Genomic DNA, 25,518 nt, shown 5'->3' on the forward strand with positions numbered 1-25,518 from the left:
TGTTAGCACAGGAATTCTGGGAGTTGAAGTCCACAAGTCTTAAACTTGGCAAGTTTGAAGACCCTTGCTTTGTAGGAATCAGGAGTCGAAGTAGACTCGAGGAAGCTTATTATTATTTTTTGGTTACTTTATTATTATTTTGTGTTTATTATTTTACTATTTTTATATGTATTGATTTTGGGGTTAGTTTATTCCGGGCTGGGTTTTTTAATCGATTTTGCTGTTTAAATACTTTAACCATTGTAAACCGGCCTTTATCTCAGTGCTGAGAAGGCGAATCTGCACGCGAAGTTTTACAAAATATCTCTCGACGATAGGCGGGGACTTGGCTCAGCGCGGCGGTAAATCTGCAGTCAAAGTTAAGCGAAGGATTAGCTTCTGTGGGAGCACCTTTGCCTTGCGGGAAGGGCGTGACTTGCTGTTCTCCGCAAAAGATGGGCGTGCGGGGAGGGTGGGGCTTCCTACGAAGCCCCGCCCCCCGGTCTCATGCCCGGGGTCTTTTAGACCGAGGAGCTTGGAGGCGTTTCCGAAGCGCAGCTGCTGAGGGAAAGATGGCTGTGTTCGCTCGGTTTGGGTCGCGGACTTTATTTGCTCCGCGGCTTTATTCGGCGGCTGTGCGGGTGAGAAGCTCAAAATCTCCTCTTCTCCTTCGGGCACCGTTCCAGCTCTCTTCAGGAAGGCGGTGGTTTTACAATTGCCGTGTATAGGGAGTCCCAAAACGGCCCCTTGAGCGTTCATTTTGCCCCCCGCCCAAAAAGACCCCTGGAAGTGCAGCTAAAGATACGCCGTTTCTGGACAGATGTGGAATAATAAACAAGTTAGGATTCGCCCCCCCGAAACGAGTAAGTAGTAATAATTAAACCCAAAAGTTTAACTATTATCTACTAACTCACTCCTGGCTTTCAAGGAAGCGTTCAGTACGTCACTTCAGTCTTCTCTCTATATATAATAATAGTCCTTTTTGTCAGTGAGTTCTTAACTGCTGCCAATTTTTGACCTGGAGAAGGCAATATCTAGTTCGGTCGCCGTATGTATAGACTTTTAGCCGCTCTATTAAGACAGAAAGTTGCCCAAGGTTGGAGGTAGTCTATATTCCGTATCCCATCTTTATAAGGGGTATATGGTCCATATATGCCTCATATCTTTCCCATTGAAATTCTGTGGCTGCATATTATAGTGATTTTGTTCAGGCTTTATCTTAATTTAGTGTATTACATCATATGTTGTATGTATGTATGTGTATATTATATGTATGTATGTATAAGCAGGAGCCTGCCTCATGTTGTAAGGGAAGATCTGGCTGACTTTTCTTTACTGTACTATAGAGTATAATATATGGATTATAATACTATAGATTGCCTAAAATGCTATAGTTGAGTAGTGCACAGAATTAAGTTTGAGTGAGGTACTGAATCATTCTAATGTAAGGCCAACACCTAAGCTTATTAAAACCGAATTTTCTGAAACGTTTTAGTAATTGTTTCTTACTAATACACCTATAACAAATTATTAACATTTGGTGGATTATTGAAAGGTATGAACTTTGGCTGGGCACTAGTTAAAAAAATATTTGCTGCTATTGCTCAGGTTAGCTCCTGCTGGTCTTCACCCCTCTTTTCCATCACTTAAAAGGTTAGTAACTTACTTTTTTTTTTAACTTGTGGATAACCTTTACCCTAGAGAGCTCTTAGCAGTCTAGAATCTTTGTTTCCCAATTGACTCCATTTCTCATACAGGTTTTTTTTGTTTTTGTTTACAACTTTATGATTGGTTTTGTCAGTCTACTATTTATGCTTATGTTGCACTTAAGTTGTACAAGTAATCAATAAATACAGATACAGATATGGCAATACTAACAAATGCCTTTTGATTACAAGAGTGAAAATAAATCAAATAGTAATACATGTGTTATGTTAATGAATCACTTAATAGAAAAAAGGAAAATATTATGTGGAGATGTTTTTCTGTGAATTTTGTCTGTAAACACAGCTCAAATTATGGGTAAAAGAAGTAGCTTGCTAATAATTTAAAGCTCCTGTGTAAATTGTGTGTATTTAACATGTGGATGATTTACCTAATTTTTAGATGAGCTATAATTTATTTATAAGGATATTATAATTTACCCACCATAATCCCCTCTTAATATCAATAATAGTTTTAACCTACCTTTACCCATTTTTCTCAATTTTATGATTTCATGAAGAGCAGCATAGTTGGGCCAACATGCACAATGTTCATACTTTCAAATTGTAGTTTGCTAAAACTATCCAGTTTTTTGTACATGTATCACCTATACCAGCCTTTTTTTAACACTGAGATTTTTTCTTATTTACTTCAAATTTAACACTGAAGTAGAATATAATTTGCTGCAATGCTTATTTTTATCAGAAGCTACTTCTTTTTTAAAAAAATGTTATTTTATCATCAAATATAAAATACAAAGCAAAGGAAAAAAGAAACAAACTAACAAACGTCCGGTACAAGCAACAAAAAGAAAAAAAACTTGGGTGCAAAAAAGAAAAATAGCCCAAATATCAAATCCATCTACATTAAACATAAAAAATCCACCCCAGCTGAATGCTGAAAGATACAAAAAGTCTAATATATTCTCTTCCCCTTATACAATGAATCTACAAATACTTATAAACATTTCCATTGTGTTTAACAAAAAATGCTATTACATAAACAAATATCCCTAATATGAAAATCTATCTAATAATCAAATTGACCCAACATCAATAGTCAACAGGTTACCCCAAAGTTAAAAGCTAATCTTCAAATCCTTCTGTTAACCATCTGTCATTGTATTTAACCCGTAGAAAATCCACAAATGGCTTCCAGTCTCTTATAAATTTGTCTCATCTGTTGTCTCTAATCAGAACAGTTAATTTTGCCATCTGTGCTAATTCAATCAATCCCACTCTTCAACAGTTGGTGTCCCTCTGAAAAGAAATAACATTCCAAACTCTTTTTCAATTGTTTTATGCATAATACCTAGATGAAAAGCTTCAGGTTTCATTAATATTTGTATTCTAAATATTTTCTGCATTATCAATATTATGTTTATACAGAATGATTTAGCATATTTCCAAGACCACCACATAAATAGAATGTGCCTGGATTTTGGTTGCATTTCCAAAAGTTGTTGGAAATCTCTCTATACATATTGAGTCCAGGGGCTCAAATACTAACGGTACATCATCTTATTTTTTTAAAAAAACTGCAATTCAAAGTAAATTTTAAACCATTAGTTCATATATTCGCCCATCAGTCTAGCATTATATTGTAGCCAAAGTTTTTCGCCCATTTTACCATACAAAATTAGTCTTCCAGATTTATCTTAAATAACATTTTATAAATCCTTCACTCAGATCTATATCTTTTGAATTAGAATTTACATTAATGAGAATCATCCTCAAATACTTTACCTGTTTCATTAGTTTAATCCAATTTTAAATTCCATTTCCTTTGCTCTTTCACTTTTATATTCTTAGTCAATATTATCTTTAATTTATTTATTTTTAAACCTGCCATTTCTCCAAATATTTTAATCTTCCTTATAACATATTCAATGTCTAACAAATCTTGCAAAATCAAAACCAAGTCATCAGCAAAAGCACAAAGTTTATACTTATGTGCTTTACTTTGTAATCCTTTTACTCTGTCATCTTATCTAATGTCCCTGTTTAGCAGTTCCAGTACGAGGATAAATAATAAGGGGGATAAAAGATACCCCCGTCTTGTTCTTTCCGGATTTCACATGGTTTTGTCAAATCTCCATCATAATCCATGGTTATTGGAGTTTTTAAATGGACTTCAATCCTTTAAAAAAAACCCAATCCAAAGTCCATCTTTTTGACTACTTTAAATATAAAGTTCCAATTCAAATTATCAGAGCTTTTTCTCCATCTAAGAAGATTAGATTAGAAGATTAAAACAGGCAACCTGTTAGTCACTATAATGTTGTAAATGTTCAGTTAAAGGAAGATTACTCTCACATTGTCTTTTAATTGGCTTCTGGATAGAAAACTACTTCATGTATATAATCATGTTTGTAATCTCAAAAAACTTTTTAAAATCTTTCAGATAATATGGATGTAAACAGTTTATAATCATAGTTAAGAGAAATTGATCTGTACTTTTTCACAGAAGTCCATACTTCGGTATCAAAGAAATGTAGGCATTTTCCCATGAATCAGACATAGAATTTGTTTGTAGAATAGAGTTCATTAAATCTTTCATTGGAATAAGTAATTGGTCTTCAAATGTTTTATAGAAACCACTTGATAAACCATCCAATCTCAGTGCTTTACCTAAATTAGCTGTTAATTGCTGCTATTTCCAAAGTTGTTATTAGACTGTTCAAATTTTGCTTGTAATTTTCCAATAGATTTGCAGTTAAAATGTAAACATCAATACGTTTTAATGTAACTTCATGTTTCTTACATAAATTAGTATACTAGTTCTGAAAGAGTCTTTGAATATTTTTGTTATCCATGTAAGTTTTATTCCGTTCTTCAAGCTTAATTATCATCTTTTCTGTATGGTTTCTTAATTTTTTCACCAGCCATCCCCCTGATTTATTTTCAAAAAAGTGGTGGTATTGTATCTGAAGCAGTCAACAATTTTTTTGCTGCTATCAGGGTGCATTTGATTTAAATCAAATTGATTTAAATCATATATTTTAAAGAGCAACTGTCTGTCTTGCAGCAGCTTCTCTTCTGACATGCTTTGACTGGCCAACACTCCCAATATTGCAAAACATACAGCCTCATGCTATATAACTAAGTTCCATTTCATGCTGAATAAACTAAATTATTAATGTATCTTAAATAGAAAACTATCTTTAGATAAATTTATACTCCAAAAAACATTTTATTAAAATAAATTTGATAAAAATAAAAAAAATGTTTTAAAAAGTCTGATTTTTTAATTTTTTTATCTATCCTGATTGCGATAATTTTAATTGGTTAAGAACGTTAAGATCTAGCAATTTTTGAAGTTTTCTTTCTTCAATTTGATTTCATCTAACTATTTTTGGATTTTTCCATCCATTTTCTTAATGTATTATATTGTATGTAATATCCTCGTATCACAGGTTTACAATCATCCTAAATTGTTGTCAAGTTAATTTCCTTGCCTAGAATATTATTAAAATAATCTTGGAATAGTTGTTTGCAATCTTTAACAAATTGCGATCTCTGCAAAACTAGACTCATTTAATCTCAATTTAAAAGACTGGGTCCAAATTTAAAGTGAGTTATGATCAGAAAAAAGATTTTGGAAGAATATTCACTATAGTTGTTTTGTAGAGCAATTTTTTTGTAATCCATATCATATAAATTCTAGAAAAAGATTTATGTCTCTTTGAAAATAAAGTATAATCTTGCACCAGTCTTTTTACATCTCCTTATAGCAATCAAACCTAAAATATCAGTGAGGTCAAAAATGGTTTGGGGCAGTTTCCCTTCTGTTTCTTTAGTTCTTATATCAGTAGATCTGTCCAACTGTGGGATTATTACCCCATTCTAATCCCAAAGTACTTTTCAATACTGAAAAGAATAGGAAAGTAACTGTTCAGACAAATGTTTAAAAAACTTAGCTTTTTCTTTTTCCACCACCTTCCATCGTGGCATCCTGATCAGCTGGGCTTTCTTTTACCCTGCTGACAAATGGTTGTTTTTGCTGCTAGAAGCTGGCTTCTGTAGCAGCACTCTCCTGGATTTGGAAAGGAAGGGAAAGAAAATGAAGCAGTTTGGAATCATCCCAGAAGCTCCTTCGATGGTTGTGATTAGCCAGGGAGGGAAACTCCTCAGTGGACTTCTACCTTTTTGGTAAGCTCAGCCAGAGTGACAAGTTATCCATCTTTTCTGTCCAGCCTTTGTTCTCAGAGGATGCCTTTGCTTTTAACTCCACTCTGTAAAGGTTTTTTTTTAAATAATATTTTTATGTTAATTGCTGATTGTGTGCTGTAAAGTGGACATTCCCACCTTCTGTTGGATTGCCTTGGGAAGTGAGTTACCATTGAGTTTAACATTGCCTTGGGAAGTGAAATGCAATGTCTCCCCCTCCCCTGAGGAAAGAAGACAATTAGTAATCTTTTTACTTGTTGGGAAAGTAATTTATTTACACTGAACTTTCACTAAAATACTGTGTATATTACCAACTTGAAAGGACTTTATACTTTTATTGTATTTTCACTGTATCTTTGTATAACCAATCCCAACCATAAAAAACTTTGCTCAAGACCAGACTTATCCATACTGCAAAGAATCCACTTCCGTGAACTCCGCACAGAACTCAAAAGACATCTAAAGAATGGAGAGAAAGACCTGTACATTGACAACCATACTGATTGTATCAAAAGTAAGTCACACAACCCACAACTCCGTATCCTACCCTACCTCATCCAACTCATCCAACAACTCCCAAAACCAGAAAAAAACGAATTACTCATAACAGTAAGGAAGCTTATTCAAATAAGCTTTGAATAAAAAGAAATTCAAAAAGAAATCACTTTGGCGGAAAAACAAATCTGCTCATGTTGCCAATTTCAAAAGCCGATACAAAAATTATGCCACCAGATAAAAGCTGAATGCACCAATTACCACATTAAACAAGAGGAAAACCACCTACGCACCAATTCCACCCGCGCTTTCTACGATTTTGTAAACAACAAACTAAAAGATTCAAGGTCCATCTCACCATTGAAAGGACCTAATGGTAAAGACTGCAGCAATGACACCATTAAAACCAACCTCTTTAACACATTCTTTGGCTCAGTATTTGTAAACAGCAATGGATCATGCCCAGTATTTCCTAGTCGAATCACAGACAACTACAATGATCTAATACATATTGATTTTACAGAAGACAATGTTGAAAAAGCACTACGCAATCTAAAACCATATCTATCTATTGGACCAGATGGAATATGTGCCTACTTCTTTAAAAAAGCTATCCACTGCCATAGCCGAACCTCTAAACATAATCTTTGAAAAATCTTTCAGGACCAGCTTCTTGCCAAACCTATGGTCACTAGCCACAGTCATCCCCATCTTCAAAAAGGGAGACCCCAGCCTAGTTGAAAATTACAGACCAATCTCTTTATGCTGCATCACCTGTAAAGTCATGGAATCAATTATTAACCAATCCATTATCCTCCACTTAGAGACAAACAACCTACTCTCTAATAAACAATTTGGTTTCAGAACAAAACTATCCTATAATCTGCAACTCTTACACTGCAAAAACATATGGACTACACAACTCAATCAGGGCAAAGCAATAGATACAATCTACATAGACTTCTGTAAAGCCTTTGATTCAGTGGTACACGACAAACTACTCCTAAAGCTAAAATCTTATGGTTTCTCTGGACACCTTCATAACTGGATAGAAACATTCCTGTCAAACAAATGGTCAAAATTGGGAGCGTCCTATCAAATTCTGTACCTGACAGCAGTGGTGTCCCCCAAGGCAGTGTTCTAGGACCATCTCTCTTCATACTCTACATAAATAACCTCTGTGATCATATTAAGAGCAACTGCGTTGTCTTCACTGATGATATAAAGCTATTCAACACCACTGACAATACTGCTACCCTTCAAAAAGACCTCGACTATATCAGAATGGTCAAACAAATGGCAACTTCAAATCTCAACAAATAAATGTTCTGTCTTACATACTGGCAAAAAAAAATCAGAAAATAAAATACAAGCTGAATAGTCAAGACCCTGTTGATGATCCAAACTCTGTCAAGGACCTTGGAGTACTCATCTCTAATGATCTAAGTGCTAGAGCCCACTGTAACTACATAGCCAAAAAGGCATTAAGAATTGTTAACCTAATCCTACATAACTTTTTCTCTGGTGATATCACACTACTAACTAGAGTAGTGAGAAAATTTTGGTGGGCTGCAGAGAAATCTCATCCCCAGAACACCCCCACAAAGCAATTAATCCAGGCTGCACAGAAACACAAGGCTGCGCCACCCACATGGCCCACAGGAACCCTCCCCACCCACTCACTCCTTACCCGATAAACTTGCCTGCTAAATTCCTGTTTTTCCTTTTTCCAACTATCATCTGTTCTGCTATGCCAGGAGATTTAGATTAGCTAGGAAGCAGGAAATGGTTGGATTTCTTGCTTCTAGCTAGTCTTTAGATCTTCGGCTCAGCACAGCCGAACCTCCCTTAGGACTGAAGGTTTGCTAGCAAGCAAATTCAGTGCAGACTCGCGGCAAGCATATTTGAGAGACTGAGCTAGCTGATGGCAGATAGATCACTGAATGATTCTGTGAGCAACTCAATCTGCCTGTTTTGCCTGATTTGGGGTAAAAGTTGCTCTTTTTTATAAAAAATTCAATATTTACATGCATGGTGTGTTGTGGGTTAATTTTGTGAGTTTGCTTGCTAGTAAATTTTATGTGTTTGCTTGCAAGCAAATTTTATGTGACAGATTGAGCTAGTCAAGGGCAGATAGATAGATCTCTGAATGAATCTGTGATTCTGTGAGCAACTCAATCTGCCTGCTTTGCCTGATTTTGGGTAAAAGTTACTCTTTTATAAAAAATTCAATATATAAATATTTATAATATTTACATACAAGCTATGCCCAGCCAGTCACATGACCACCAAGCCACACCTACAAATTAGGCCACGCCCACAGAACTGGTTAGTGGTCCCTGGGATCTAAAATTATGAGTTTGGTTGCCGCTGAGGTCCAAAAGGTTGGCGGCCCCTGAACTAGAGCATACAAAACATTTGCTAGACCGCTGTTAATATATTTACAATCAAATACTTCAAATTTTTATTATATATATCAGGTAAGATTCCCAATAAAAAAATCTCTGGTTTCAAGTCTATATGTGTCTTTGTCATTTTTTCCAACCATATGCGAATCTTAGTCCAATATTTTCTAGCGTCCTCATAAGTCCACCACATATGGTAGTATGAGCCAGGTATCTGATGACATTTCCAGCACTTTTCAGATTTATTCTTAAACATTCTTGCAATTCTTGTCGGGGGAAAATGCCACCTGTAAAACATCTTATACAAGTTTTCTTTATAAGCTGTTGACATTGTCATTTTATAATTTTGAGACCACAATTTTTCCCATTTCTCCAAATCAATCCCACATCCAAAATTCTTCACCCAAACAATCATCGTTTCTTTAACTTGTTCCTCCTCTAATAAAATTTCCAACAAATAACTGTATAATTTTTTAATCACTTTTTCATCAGTACCTGTCAAGATCCTATCTAAATCAGTCAATTTATCATAAAATCCCTCCGCTTTAGAATCTATAAGATACCTTGAATGTATTTGCGCATATGAAAACCAATTCATCTTTATGCCTCTTCTAGTTTTTGCATTGTTTTAAGTTCACTCTTTTCATCCAATATTTCCCCATATCTAACTGTTTGTTCCTTCTCATATATTATAGGATAAGAAAAAGCTTCAATGGTTGATAACCAGACTGGGATTTTCAAATAACATTTTCTCTTAATTTTCTCCCAATTCAACCATAAAGACTCCCTTATATAATGCCTTCTAAAATAGCCCTGCGATTTGGTTCCCTTATACCACAGAAAAGCATGCTATCCCAGTAATAAATCATGCCCTTCTAGTGTCAACAATCTAGTCTTTCTTAATGTTATCCAATCTTTAACCCACATTAAATTTGCAGCTTGGTAGTATAACTCCCAATTCGGAAGGCCGAAACCTCCTCTAATTCTAGCATCTTGTAGAAGTTTTAATTTTATTCTGGCTTTCTTACCTTGCCATATAAACTTCAACACAATTTTATTTAATTCTTCAAAGTAATCTTTACCAAGCCTGATTGGTATGGTTTGGAACAAATATAAAATTCTGGGTAAAATATTCATCTTGATTGTTGAAATTCTACCTATCAATGACAATTGTAAATTTTCCCATTTCTTCAAATCAGATGCTATCTGTTGTTTAAGTTTAATATAGTTATTCTCTTTCAATGTAGTACATCTTGACGTCAAATGTATCCCCAAATATTTAACCTTATTCGTAACTTGAATTTTCAATAAATCTGCCAATTCATCTCTTTGTTTTAATAACATATTCTTTGTCAAGATCTTTGTTTTATCTTTGTTTATTTTCAAGCCCGCCATCTCACCATAGATCTCTATCTTTTCCAGTAACTTTAAAGATGTTCCTAGAGGATCTTCCAAAATAAAAACCAAATCATCCACAAAGGCTTGCAATTTAAATTCCTCCTTCTTAATTTTCATTCCTTTTATATTTGGATCCTCTCTAATATTTCTATTCAGCACTTCCAAAGTCAATACAAATAACAAAGGTGATAACAGGCAACCTTGTCTTGTGCCTTTTCTTATATTAATAGAATCTGTAAGATCTCCCTCTATCATCACTCTTGCCGTTTGTTTATCATATATGGCTTCTATTGCTTGAATAAATTTTCTAGCAAAGCCCATCTGTTCCAATAACAAAAACATGAATTAACAGCGGCTAGGATTGTATTTGCTAAAAACTGGAAGAGTGAGAAAACTCCATCAGAGGAAGAAATTATTAAGAAAATATTGGATTGTGCTGAAATGAGTAAATTGACATTTGAAATCAGAGAACAAGAAGATAAACAATTTTATGAAGTTTGGGATCTTTTTTATCAATGGTTAGATAATAAAACATAATAATAGAATATTTAGATTTAGCATAAATTTTTTTTTCTTGATATTATCTTTATAAAACATTATCAAGATAGATTTGGTATGATCTTATGATTTATTGCAAAATAAACTAAGTAAACTATAGTTATCTCGTTAAAATATGAATTAACAAAATTATAGATAAATGATTTTTTTAGTGATGATATTAGGTTATACAATTACTGATTGATAATATGAGCTATTATGTAATATAATTATATTAGTGATTAGGAAATGGATCCACACAAAAAAGTGGTAAACCAATCGATGCACTGTATGTAAATTCATGAAGAAGGATGATATTTTTATGTTTTTTGTGGTATGTTTATGTTGTCTTGTTGTTAAAATAAAAAAAAAATTATAAAAAAAAACATTTGCTAGACCAATACTTGAATACAGCTCATCAGTTTGGAACCCACATTATGTATCTGAGATTAATACAATTGAGAAAGTCCAGAAATATTTCACAAGAAGAGTTCTCCACTCCTTTACCCATTGCAGAATACCTTATATCACCAGACTCGAAATTCTAGACCTAGAGAACTTAGAACTATGCCGCCTTCGGTCTGATCTAAGTATAGTGTATAAAATTATATATTGCAATATCCTACCTGTCAGTGAATACTTCAGCTTCAACTATAACAATACAAGAGATACAAACTCAATAGATACAAACTCAAGGTAAACCACACCAAACTTGATTACAGGAAATATGACTTCAGCAACAGAGTGGTCAGTGTCTAGAATACTCTACTTGATTCTGTAAACCCCCAAAATTGTAACCTTAAACTGTCTACTATTGACCTCACCCCTTTCCTAAGAGGTCTGTAGGGGGCGTGCATAAGCGCACCAACATGCCTATTGTTTTTTATTTTTCTTATATGTATCTTTCATGTATTCAAAACTTATACCTGTTATCTTATAATTGCTTGACAAAATAAATACATAAATAAAATAAATAAATATATCTCTCTGTCTTTTGTAGTTTAAGAGGATAGAACTCCCCTCCCCTTTCCCTCCCACCTTATCTGGGAGATCATAATTATCATCCTTTGCAGCTGCCTTGCTTTTGAAATATTTACTTTCCCTGGCCTTGAAAAAGAACTGTGCATCTCTGTCTGTTTCTTGCTTTTAACAACTGGCCATAAAAGGGGAAGTTTTTATATCTATACAAAGAAAGAGTTAATAATTTGAAAAAGTTCAAATTATTAGCAACAGAGTTAAAACAATCTAAGAAGATGTTAAAAGCATACAGATTAGACTGGATAAGACATATACTAAATTATATTTGTTGGCCTCAAATTTATTATTAGATTAGAAGCAAAAATATTTTTTTGCTTCTGGAAATAGTGAATTGCTGTTGTTAATGGCTTCTGGAAATAGCGAAGGACTGGCCTATGGTGCTTTTGCTAGACAAATGGGCTCCCAAGCTCTGTTTTCAGCTACCACAGCCTCCTGCAACCCTCTGGCAGCGAAAACGGAGCTTGGGAGGGCCGCATGCTCTGTTTTCGCTGGCAGAGGTTTGCAGGAGGCCATCACAGTCGAAAATGGAGATCAGAGCTGGCAGAGCACTTTGGCTGTCACAGGCGCCCCCAACATGAGTGACATTGAGCTGACCACGTCCACCCTGGCCACGGCTCCCACGAGGTCAAACACTATCCTGATACAGCCCTCAATGAAATCAAATTTGACACCTCTGGTTTAACATTTAGGCCATGCAAAATGGCACATAATTAAATCTGTTTCATGAACTTTTGGCAAAACATAGCTGTAGCTTGATTAAATTATTTGATTCTGCAGATAATGCGCTAACCAGCAATTAATAATCATTAATGTTCCAGAAATTTCTACCATTATTTTAGCCTTATTCATGCTAACATCTTTGTTGATACTTTTGAACAGAAAGTATGAATGACTGTGTACAGGTCTTCCCTACCTAGGTAGATCTACATAGTAAATTTTAGTGTCCTATGCTCTGGGCTCTTATTCTTCTACTTCTTCAGTTATAAACAATGGAAATTTCAAGAGTCTGCTTTAGACATAGGAAACTGTTCTCACTGTCTGAAGATCCTGCCATTTTTTGCTCACAAAGGAACCTGAACTGTAAAGTGACTGTATGAGCTCAAAAAAAAAGCATGGCTTCTTTAAAGAATAGTGAAACATCTTTTCCACTTCAAAGCTAAATAGCTGTCCTGCATGACTATCTAGATTCATAATATTGTTTAAAGATCTTTAAAAACTCTTAAGAACTAGATTTGGAAGTGCGTGTGTGTGTTAAAAATAATTTGACCTTTAACCATTTTAAAAGCAGCTATTTGATACAATGAAGCATAACAGATCAGTTGAAATTAATTGGACTTGAACTGGTGATGATCAATTTTAGGTGTAGCTAAAGCAGGAACTAAGAGAATGAAAAAATGATTCAATATTTATTTCAAAATTGAGGGGGGGGAAATAAATGAATTGAGGATTGAAGGCCAGCATTTATTATTTGGTAGAAATAGTGATTAACTGTATTAATGATACATTTATTGAAAGAGTTTATGTATTGAAGAACATGAAAAAAAACTAGTTCCGGTCAAAGAGCTATTCTCAGCTTCCTTAAAAAAATTCAGGGCAGGACAAATTTCAGATCAACCTTGAAGTTCTGAAGCATATGAGCCATGGTGGCGCAGTGATTAAAAGGTTGTACTGCAGACTACTTCTGCTGACTGCCAGCTGACTGCAATTTGGCAGTTCAAATCTCACCAGGCTCGAGGTTGACTCATCCTTCCATCCTTCCAAGGTCAATAAAATGAGGACCCAGATTATTGGGGCAATATGCTGACTCTGTAAACCTCTTATAGAGAGCTGTAAAGCACTGTGAAGTGGTATATAAGTCTAAATGCTATTGCTATTGCCATATAGTTACTGTGTGCCATCTATAAAGGAACTATAAGACCATCCTTTTCTACTGTGTTTCTCATAAAATAAGGCTGGACCTTATTGATTTTTAGCCCCCCAAAAATGGCTAGGCTGTCTTTTTGGGGGTGACTTAATTTCCCCCCATGCGCACTGTTGAGGTAATTCCCCGTTAGGAGAATGAGCGCATACAGGGAGACATATTTGAGAGTAGTGTTTGAATAATACACACACAGCACACAGATACACTGTACAGTAAATGTATGGTTTTTTTTACTTTCAATAAAGGTTTAAGCAAAGTTCAAAACAATCAGTCCAAAATCATTCTCAGGTTAGTCAGTCAGTTTTCAGTCCAGGGATAATCCAATAACAAAGTCCAGTGTCAAAAACAGTTCAGTATCAGACTTACATCAAATCCAGGAATATCAGTCAATTAGGAAGAACAGCAAAACTCTCCAACAGAAGGAAAACAGAGAGACTCACTCAGACACACTCTCTTCTGAGACTAAGACTAAGACAACCCAGGTTTCTGGCTCCATCTTATGGCCGTTTGAGAAACCGCACCCAATTTCACTTTTATGATTCTCTTAAAGAGACAGTATTAAAATGTCTATCTTGGTTTATATATTTCCATCCCAAATAGCTGTTAGTTGACTCACATTCCTAACACGCACCCCCACCTAGAGCGCCCCATGTGCATTCACATCGCCACAAGGCTGCTTCTATCGGCCGAGTTTGCGCTTAACCAAGAGTTTCTGAACCTGAAAGTCCCTGCTCCTTCACCACCTCTCTTTTGTTGGTGTAATTTATCTGGGGGGGTGGGGGGTCCCCTATTGGATGGGGTCCCCAGGAGAGGATTTCCAAGGCTGGAGAGAAGTTTAAAAGAGCAGGACAGGAGAAGACAGCAGGAGGGAGAAATTTCTGTGAAGTTCCTAATTCTGTTCCAATTCCCCAAATGTGGTGCAGGTTGTCTTTTACTTAATGGCCACAATTCAGCCCAAACTTTCTGCCACTCATCAAGGCATTTATTAAAGGAATATTGCCCCATTTTTACAACCTTGCCAGTTTTTGTTAAGCGAATCCCTGCAGTTGATCAGTCAATCCCACGGTCGTTAAGTGAATCCGGCTTCCCCGCTTGACTTGGCTTGTCAGGTTGCCAAAGGTGATCACATGATCATGGGACACAGCAACCGTCATAAGTATAAACCAATTGCCAAACACCTGAATTTTGAACATGTGACCATGGGGATGTTGCAACAATCTTATGCGTGAGAAAAGGTTATAGCTCACTTTTTTCAGTGCTATTGTAACTTCAGTCACTAAATGAACACAACAGTCAATGAGTACCGGTACCTGTAATTATCCAAGAAACCAATAGAGTTATTGAGTTATTCTAAAATGCTGCAGAGCAGTTTACAAACAGACTGATGAACTGTGTTTGATGTTAAATATGAAATGGGTTTATGAATTGAATTTCCATAACATTTAACTGTCAGTTTAATGCTTGCATTTGCACAATGTACAAAGTTTAATGTTTTGATTTTGCTTCTTCTTCTTATTTATCCTGTTAGGCAACTTAGTTGACTTCTTAATTAACTTATAATTTGATGTATTGAACAATCGAAGAAAATAGATTACAGTACAATAATTCCATAACACAGCTAGGTGTGCTGTGTAAGCACAGGAATAAAATTCAATGATATTTCCAGTCATTTGTTGTGCAATTATTCTGTCATTTAAGTGAATATCTAGATTTCATCGTACTCAACTCATCAGTCTATATTTTCTGCTTCTCCGTTTTTTCTACAATGACAAAAATCTATTGAAAAATAATAGGTGAAATAACTGCAGTGTGTTTCTGACTGGCAGCATTAGCCACTCTTTTTTTAAAAGGATCTAACCAGGCATGCAATAGGAATGAAATATATACACAGGCCTAAATATGGGATGAGCAATCTTGTCACTAGATCAGGGACAGCTAATAGTTCAACTTTGTGCTTGGCCACAAAGTCTCTTGAATGATTTTGATCCATGCACTATTTTATCTTACTTTTTGTTTGAAAATTATTAATTAAAGAAGAATGCAGTACCCACCCCACCCCCCAACCCCTTTGGAGGAAGGGTAGAATAAAATGCAAATAAATATTGGACTTGCGATTATTTGGATTCTGGGGAAAAGTAACACACATGCAACCCCCCCCCCCTTTGTCTATGAATATTGTAATATTTAAGTTATTTTAATGTCCTGGAATATCTAGGAATGGGAGATTTAAGAGATGTATATTGTCTTATTCTACTGGCAAACTACAGGAACGGGGCGAGGTAGGTACCATATTTGTGCAAACCACACTGCACACTACAATGTCTGTGCAGAAGCCAAAACTATATTTGTGGATTACCCTCTCCCTTGTACTATCTGAAAAAGAGATGCCAGCATACCCCAGCAACCACACAAGGGAGAGCTGAAGCCAGACTCACCCCCTGTCAGTGGTCAGGCTGCAAGCAAAACCTTGAAAAGAAGGTAGGAGAAAGGCAGGCTGTTTTGCTTACATTTTTACAGACAGCAATCTCCGTGTTCCCCCTCGAAGCATACCTTCCCCCTCAAAGATGCTAGTGGATGGCAAGGGGCACAAAGATCCTTCCGACCTCTCTTTCAAACCAAGCAATTGAGTAAAGTTCAAGTTTCCTTAGTTGGCAGCCTAAGCAGAAGAGACAGTGTCTGGATTGCGTCGTCCCGTGACACTCCTGGGACTCCGTCCAAGTGGTTGCAGTGGGAAATGGGGTGGGGGGGAATTAGGGCTATCTGAGGGAATGAAGAAGAGCGGCTGGCTCGGAAAGCAGAAATGCAGTGGGAATCTTGGGGTTGTCTGATATTTACTCTGACAATAATATACTTACGCAATTGAGTTTGCCGTTGGGAACCCTATGCATAGCCATGCTTCGCCATCAACTGCTTCTATTGGCTGGTGGAAGCGGCTGGTGACTCTGCCCTCGGGCAGCTTCTATCGACCGATAAAAGCAGCTGGTGGTGAGGTGATTCTGCCCGCGGGTGCTTCTATCGGCCGATAGAGGCGAATCTGCCCACGGGGTGCTCTAGCCGAGGCTACCTGTGGGGCACTCCTGAAAGCAAGTTCCCCCCCCCGTCCTTCCCCCCATTTCTCTTCACCTTGTGTAGTTCAAGCGGTGTGAGAAATGGCGGGGAATGCATGGTTTAAATAGGCCCAAATTTTGCAGCGGGGCTTAATTTCACCTCATGCCTATAAAACAGTGCTGGGCCTTCCTATTGGGAGGGGCGTATTGTTGGAGAAACATGGTAGAAGCAACAACTCATTAAAATAGGAAAAGGGTCTTAAAATGAGAGCATTGTGATTTTGTTTTAATGGTAGTGGTACAGAGCATCTTCCAGAAATATGTGGAGTATGTAAATAAACATTCAAATTAAGGATCATCAATTTAGGAATGGAAGAGAGAGCATCCTTGTCCCTCTGCAGACCATGTGAACTTCCTCTGGAGCATAATATTTCAGGCAGTTCACATTGTCAGAATAATATCATCTAAACAGAAAACAATGAAAAGATATTGTTTTGGTACATGTTATTGATTTCAGGAGCGTTGGATCAATTATGAGCTGAACTTTTACTTTGCCCAGCAATGTTTGTTTAGTTATTGTGTGAATCCAGTTTTGTTTTATAAAACATATTCTTTCATAAACCAATACTAATTTATTTACTAAGTTAAGCAAATCATGTCTTAAAGTAATGAGTGAACTTAGTCACAGACTTTACATAAAATGTTTTTGTAAGGCTACATCAAGACATGTAAAGCAGAATGCTTGAAAACATTATCATTTATTATTGACAGTAGCAGTTACCTTAGTGTGATGTTAAAATGGTCCTTCTTTTTTCCCCCCCAGCATTTCACCCATGGAACAAACGTACTATATCAAACGAAGAGTGGTCAGGGCACTTTCTTTTCACCACTTCAGAAAGCGATGCTGCCACCAGATGCTTTTCATGGGAAAGTGGCCTTTATCACAGGTGGTGGTACGGGCCTTGGAAAAGGGATGACAAGTGCGCTCTCTAATCTGGGAGCAGAATGTGTCATAGCAAGCCGGTAAAAACAAAACTTATTACATCTCCATGTTCTCTTTATTTCCCATTCGTCCTAGTCAGATGATAAATTGTTCCTTGCTCGATAAACTCCTGTTTGTTTTGTTTAATGTTTTGTACTAGATGAGGCACAACAGTGATAGACTTTTACTATAAGAGAAATTCAGAGAAATTCCCAAAAGCATGTTTGCCTCTTCATTCTCTGACGAAAGCCATAAATTCTCGGAGAACCTAAGGTAGTCTCCTATAAATCCCAAGACTGTGATCTGAGTTCCTTTGGTACATGAATCTGCTATGAATTAGCACAGAGTAACCATTATATAAGGAACAATATGAAAAATCTGTAACTGCATTTTCTAAAGTATATAACATTATATACATTATAACACTCCGCATGGCATCAGATAGGACAGACAGCCAGTAAACGTAGCTCCATCCAGTCACTCCCAACTCTATCCCAAATTAAGGATTATAGGGTCATAAATATGGAATATTTATTATGTAAACAATAAGAACTCACATAACTATTTGCAGGAAACTTGATGTATTGAATCAAACAGCAGAAGAAATATCTTCTAAAACTGGAAATAAGGTATTTAAAATTGTTATTGAGATCTGTGCACCATATCTGAATCTAGTATGCAAAGCTATTTTTTAAATTTCTTTAAACTTTTTTTTTGCTGCTGCTGCTTATGTAATTATTTTACTTTATTACCAGGTTCATGCAGTTCAGTGTGATGTGAAAGATCCAGAGTCTGTTACCAATGCAGTCAATCGATTAATTGAAGTGGCTGGGCATCCTGATGTAAGTAATTGAAAAGTTTAATTTATTATTTCCTGGAAAAATAGTGTACGATGTAACAAAAAAGAATGTCATACAGGTAAAATAATCAAACAAAAGAGAATATAAGTTGCCTTTTATTGTAATTTCAATAATAATAATAATAACTGTCATATGTATACTAATTGATAATTGTATGCCAGTGTATACTAATTGATAGTACCCATAAAGCCCCATCCAGTGCAACAGCCATAATATGACATAAGGTCAGCAAATCAGAATCTCATGAAAAATAATTTATTAGAAAACTAGTCAAGAAGATTCAAAGATTTGTTCCTTCTCTCTTAATTAAACGTATCTCCAATAGAAATTTTGACTTGTATTGTGAGCATACCTTCTAATATATAGCATTTTCCATATTGATATAATTTTCTGCAAACTGTTTTGGGCAAAGTCCTAGTATGGTTTGTTTATATCAAGGTTTAATTTCTGGAATGAAAGTCATGATCTTGGAGTGACATGTCTAATGACAAAAACTAATTTTGATCGATTTCATTTCTATTAAATTATCTAATATTTCTTGATCTCATTTTGACATGTTAATGCTTACATTTTAGTAAGAATTTGGGACATCTTTGTGATCCATTCTTAATAGATTGCATTGTATCATAATACAACAGCTTATTTACCCTCTGATATACAGCCAGCCACATATGTCAAGGCTTTTTTAAATATAAAATTTCACTTACGTAAGCATGCATAAACAAAAAACTGGAAATACAATTATCTAAGCTGGCTGAAAAATTCTGGAAATTGAAATCCATCTAAAAGTTGCTGAGTGTCAGGCTCAAATCCAAAGATGAAGCAGTGAGATCTGATAAAATCCACTTGTTTCTTTCCTTACATCTAATAGACTAAATCTTGCCAAGCTAAATATAACCTCCCAACTTAGTAGATATATTCTGAGAGATTGTAGCGTGTGGCTACCCTGAACCTTTTCCTCCCTTCCCCATCTACTTCAGGACTTTGCAGTCTTCTGTTTGGGGGTCCTCTGTGGAATGTTGTGCCTCTTCCCTGGGAAGCTATAGTGCTATTGCCAGCATTCCCTTCCCCTCCTTCTCCAGCTGCACATCCCATCATATCAAGGTTGAGAAACACTGGAATAAGCAATAGTGGTTGACTTGTAAATATTATTTTACTATTAGCATGGTTTTACTTGCCAGTTAGCAAATTTAGACATAGTCATTGGAGAAGTACACACCATTGACTTTTTTTTATTAACCTATTTCATATACAACAATACTGATAGATATAACAAATATCATGCACATTTGCATTTTATAGTCCATTGAGTAATTTTAAGTAAACCTCAATGCAGATTTTTCATGTGGAAAACATAAGTACCTTCCTCTATTCATCACTATCTAAAATATCTAAAATTAGAATCAGGTACATCAGGTCAGGTCCACAGGATTCGAACATCATTAGAGAGGATCTGGGAGGACACTGCATTATTTAAACTTCAGACATTTAGTTTAATTTATTCTTCATTGTTGATGAGGGTGGTATCACACCTAGACTGAAAGAAGAAATCTTAGAATCTCACTGCTAAAAACAAATCCCCATTGAGAGGTGGGGAACAATTCCTGCTAATGTTAGAGTCTGGTAGAAAATTATAAGGAATAAGTATTTGAAATTTCTGTCAGAGGGGTAGTACCATGTATACCCCTCAGACATGTTTTTCTCATGACTATATTGAAATAGTCACATATTGTCTACAAAGCTTTTAAATGACAAGTTTTGATTGCTAGTCTTCTGTTTGTGTAGAAATTGGTAGCTGCTTATTTGTTATTTCCAGTAAACTGTAGATCAAATTTAATACAGATCTAATGTATTTTTCTTTATTTCAGGTAATAATAAATAATGCTGCTGGAAATTTTATTTCTCCTTCTGAACGTCTTTCTGCAAATGCATGGAAGGCTATCACTGACATTGTTTTGAATGGTACTGCTTTTGTAACTTTGCAAATTGGAAAAGAATTGATTAAAGCCCAGAAAGGTAAACTCAAATTGATCGACATCACCTTTTTATCACTGAATGCAAGTGACATCTATGTTTATTTCCTTGCAGATGTCTGGAAATTTAAGTTTTTAGTATAGTATTATTCTGAAAATAGGCCTCATACTTTGTTAGTTAATAGCAAACCCTTTTGGAAAGATGAGGCAACTTTTATTACCTGTCCACCTTCTGGAGGAAAAAAAAGAGCTACTTTACAGTCATCAGGTACCAAAGGAAGAGCTGCTGTTAGCCTGTCTAACGGTTCAGCTCTTGCCATTACTATACATTACAGATACAGCAAATTTTGCTTGTGGATATAAATTATGCAAGCGATGTAGTCGTTTTATGGAATGTTAGACACTTTTCACAAAACCCTCGTAACATGGTTATTGAAAATGACTACCACTTTTATCATTATCTGACTCTTACAAAGCATCTTGGCTTTGTCTCGCTTGATACTACATATGCCAAACAAAACAAAGGAAATATCTACATCACTTTTATACGACTATTTAAACATTATTTTGCAATTGCTACCATTTGTAAAGCACTTTTTAAAGAAAATAAGATCATTATTAATTATGCTAAATATTATCTGAAATATAATGATATGTCATATAGTTAAATACATAAATACTGAGCCACGGTGGTGCAGTGGTTAGAGTGCAGTACTGCAGGCTATTTCTGTTGACTGCCAGCTGATTGCAATTTGGCAGTTCAAATTTCATCAGGCTCAAAGTTGATGTCAGCTTTGGAAGCCATATTAGAACTAGAAGCTTCCACGCGGCCACATTCCTGTGCCTGGGAAAGTAGGAGGGGGGGATTTTAGAGTGTTGGTAGTTAGATATAATAGCATTCTTCTTTTCAGTCAAGATCATGTTATTCCTGCACCTGGAGGAGGAGTGGTTGAAGGGATGTCTCTAGTTGGGACGGTTGGTGATTGGACCATGTGATGGACTGATGGGTGTAGGGGTTGGGTTTTAACTTTTCAATTACTAAGGGAAAACCCGGAACTCTCAGATTTGGGTTTTCCCAGATGTGCCAGTATACCTACTCTAATAAAAAGGAGACTTTGAGAAAATGCCTTTCTCGTAGTTTTTAATTGGAATGGGGAACCCTGACAATTGACTCAGCCCTCCATTTTTCCTAGGTGGGTAAAATTAGGACCCAGATCGTTGGGGGTAATATGCTGACTCTGTAAACTGCTTAGAGAGGTCTGTAAAAGCACTGTGAAGTTATATATTGTCTAAGTGCTATTGCTAATGCTACTTTCTCTTTAACTTCATATTGCCAGTAATATGTTCAACATGAAGTGTACGTACTTATTGCTTAAGTACATATGGTCAAATATATGCTCCCTTTCTGTTTTATTAACAGTTGGTCAACAAAACTGAAACCTTTGAAACTGAGCTACAAAAAAAATTATAATAATCTGTTTAATTGTCTAATGGATGGTGGCTTATTTGCAAATCACAAATAGTACAAATAATAATTTTTGTAATTATTAAGTATTTATCATCTCTTTCTGTTACCAAAATAGTGCTGTAAATATGGGTATGAATTTCTTGTTTAAAATTATAATAATATTTCTTATTCTTTTTGAAATGGATGCTTTTAAAGTCTACAAACAGAAAATGTAAATTATTACATTACGTGCATGAATAGATACAGATACACAGATACATGCATGTCCATAAAGGTTTAAATATAAATGCTAGTGTTTCGCTCTTGAATGACATGTCATGATTTCTACAAGAAATATAAGAAAAACTCAGTCAAGTGTCATGTCAAAGTTATAACTTACGTCCCACATTTCTTTTCCTGAATTTTTCAGGGGCAGCATTTCTGGCCATTACAACAGTCTATGCAGAAAGTGGATCTGGGTTTGTAGTACCAAGTGCTTCTGCCAAAGCAGGTGTAGATGCCCTGTGCAAGTAAGTACTACTTAAAAATGCATTACTTTTTCTTGATACCTTTGATTCTCTCCTTGAGAGATCAATTTAGCTGTTTTCCTGCTTCTTCTGTAAATCTTTGTTTTAGATCTGTCTATATTTTTCACAAAACTGTAGTCTGTGCTCATTTTGCAGCCTTACATTTTGCAGCTATATTAATCTCTGGATGCAGAATATTTAATTAATCTCCGTTGATTTCTAGGTCTCTTGCAGCTGAGTGGGGTAGATACGGCATGAGATTCAATGTGATTCAACCAGGCCCAATAAAAACAAAGGTATATTATTACTCTTTAAGAAATTAACTGAGTTCTTTGCAGCGACCAGAAGCACTGTCCCACACAGGGTTGGGTATGGCAAAACTGTGCCCATAGCAAGCCACTGGTTTGCTTAACAATTGCGAATTTGATGAACCACAAAGGCCACAAAAATATCACAAAAAGGTCATAAAATCGGGTCGCTCAGAAGTGTAACCCGATTTACAACTATCTGTGTGTTATAACTCAAGGAGTTCCTGTAATTATGAGTCACCTTTTAGAAATGGGAGTACTTTGGAGTGGAGCAGTGCTTCCTTGTGATTTTTTCTTTTCCTTTTTTTTTTTTTTTTTGCAAGCCATGAATCTTTTTTCTACAACCATCAATTTTTTCCCTGTTTTTTTTTTCCCAGGGAGCCTTTAGCCGCCTGGACCCCACTGGGATCTTTGAGAAAGAAATGATCCAGAGAATTCCTTGTGGTCGCCTGGGAACTGTGGAAGAGATCGCCAACCTTGCCACCTACCTCTGCAGTGATTACGCGAATTGGGTTAATGGAGCAGTAAGTTGATCCTTTGTGCACGAAGCTCACTGCTGCTGTTAGAAAAGTGTAATTACGCACAAGTGTCACCTGATTCCTTGAAGGCGTTTAATTGCAGCATTTTCACGGAGCTCGGTGGGTTGAAGAGAATGCTTTATGAATCACTCTTTAACTTTTTAGAAACTACCTATGGCTAGTGGAAAGAATGCTTTATGGGCAAATTTAGTACAGTTCAGTAAGTCACAGAAGTTGAGAACTTCTTGTACAAAAGTTCTACTGAAGTAAACTAATTCAGCTGATAATTTGAATACCTTAATGAAACAACCTCTGCATCAATCTAACAGGTCATTAGAATGGATGGTGGTGAATACGTGTCTATGGCTGGAGAATTCAATGAATTACGTAAGGTAATAATTTACAAGGAAAACTTTGTAACAAAAGGCTGCAAAATGGAAAATTCCTATCAGGTGTTCTAATCAGTTAATCCTGCCCTCCATTCTGCTATAGTTCCCATCGTATTTCTCTTTTTCCTCCCAATGTCAGCTTTGGATGCTTGGTTAAAAAAAAAAAACATCCATGCCTTATAAGGTTATTGCCGCCTCTATCCATCACTTTTAAGAGTTATTTTTCCTCTTAAAATTTTAATGTATTACTATATATTTTTGATTTGAGTACTAAGCTTAAGTCCCATTGATTTCACTTGGAAAACTGAATGCGATTTAAGAACATTATACCTGACAGGGTCATGCCATTATATCAACACACTACATGATGATAGTTAAAAAATCAGCATCTCAACGAAAGTGTTTTCTTTTCTATGCTAGGTCACCAATGACCAGTGGAATATCATGGAACAAATGATACGAAAAACAAAAGGCTCATAACATACATTTTTATGTGACTTTTTATATAGCTGCTTTCTAAAATTTTCTGTATTCTAGCAATAAAATGACCATGGCTGATAATTATCTGTATGTCCATGTGTATTCATTTTACATTCACAAAGTCCAATGTTGCATTCTTTGTAGGCAATATTTTAACAGACATACATAAATTATTAAATGTTTCTTTTTGTGTACGAGAAGTCCTCAACTTAACCACAATTGGGTCCAGAATTTCTATTATAAGTTGTCGAGGTTGTAAGTCAAGCTGGATCGGATTTTATGACAACTTTTAGACAGGCATTAAACTAATCCCCTTGTTGTTAAACAAATCCAGCTTTCCCAAAGGGTTGGTGGGTTTTTTGTTTTGTTTTTTGTTTTGCTAGAAATCATCAAAAACAGTTGCAAATCTTGTTCACAGGACTACAGGATGCTGCAACTGATCATAAATGCCTGTATTGCAGTCATGTGATTGCAGGAGTGGTACAACAATTGTAAATCTGAGTATAGGTCATCCAAACTTCCATAACTTTGAAACATTGTTAAATGAACAGTCGTAAGTTGAAGACTGTATTATTGTTTATGGTCAGTAGTCTATCTTGAATAACAAGTGGATTTCTCGCTTGTTTGAATAGTCTAGAATCTGAAGATAGGAATTGCCTCTGTATTGGGCAGTTTGGTGTAACAAATATTACTATTGAATAATAGGCATGTTAGATAGGGCACTATCTTTTCAATCTACATTCATATTAAGTGAAAATCAGACAGGTATCCATAATTCCGAAGGAACTGCATTTGAATTACAAGGATAATATATAATTTTACCAATGTTACCAAATGTTTTCTTACCAATCCTATAGCTGCAATAATTTTATTTTGGGATTGGTAAGAAAATATTTTAAAAACCTACACTGTAAAACATACTTTCTATGATGAAATAAATAAAGATGTGTTTGCTTGGGCTATAGGAAACAGCATGCTGCAGTCTAGGAGAAATTGTGCCATTTAATAAAGGAATTGAAGAAGAGGCAGGGGTTAAATCTGAATACTTCTACGTTTAGTATAGAAATTGAAACTTCTAATCATATTCTTCATCTTATGTTGACAATATTGTAAGGAGCAGTGTCCACTAGAGGGAACCATAACACAATAGTTACAAAAGCCTGAAAATATTTGACAGTTGGTATCATATATTCCTTCATTTGAAATCACCAGCAGACATCACTGATGCAATGAATTAAATTCACATGGCATCTTGAGTTGATGCCGTTCCGGGTTTTTTTATGCTGACAGTTTTTGGAATGCATCCTTGAATTGGGAAAAAAAAATGCAAATGTTGTCAGA

At 35.7% G+C, this 25,518-nt stretch overlaps 1 protein-coding gene across 1 annotated transcript; it reads left to right on the forward strand.

Annotated features, from left to right (window-relative positions):
• Positions 1–25: 25 nt before the first annotated feature.
• DECR1 (2,4-dienoyl-CoA reductase 1) lies at positions 26–24,258 on the forward strand. The gene is made up of 10 exons (XM_026705993.2): positions 26–620; positions 17,517–17,716; positions 18,247–18,304; positions 18,431–18,517; positions 20,404–20,551; positions 22,386–22,485; positions 22,706–22,778; positions 23,168–23,314; positions 23,638–23,700; positions 24,118–24,258. The coding sequence occupies exons 1-10, from the start codon at positions 435–437 to the stop codon at positions 24,175–24,177; spliced, it is 1,122 nt and encodes a 373-aa protein (XP_026561778.2). The 5' UTR covers positions 26–434; the 3' UTR covers positions 24,178–24,258.
• Positions 24,259–25,518: the final 1,260 nt, after the last annotated feature.

This window comes from Pseudonaja textilis, chromosome 3 (genome assembly GCF_049901715.1).
Source record: "Pseudonaja textilis isolate UNSWEBS1 chromosome 3, rPseTex1.2, whole genome shotgun sequence".
Lineage (NCBI taxonomy): Eukaryota > Metazoa > Chordata > Lepidosauria > Squamata > Elapidae > Pseudonaja > Pseudonaja textilis.

Bases quoted from the DNA above. Each gene is read 5' to 3' on its own strand.
- DECR1 (XM_026705993.2), top strand. From the start codon at position 435: ATGGGCGTGCGGGGAGGGTGGGGCTTCCTACGAAGCCCCGCCCCCCGG. The intron at 621-17,516 runs GTGAGAAGCTCA...TTTCCCCCCCAG, and splicing joins TTTATTCGGCGGCTGTGCGG to CATTTCACCCATGGAACAAA. The intron at 22,486-22,705 runs GTAAGTACTACT...GTTGATTTCTAG, and splicing joins GGTGTAGATGCCCTGTGCAA to GTCTCTTGCAGCTGAGTGGG.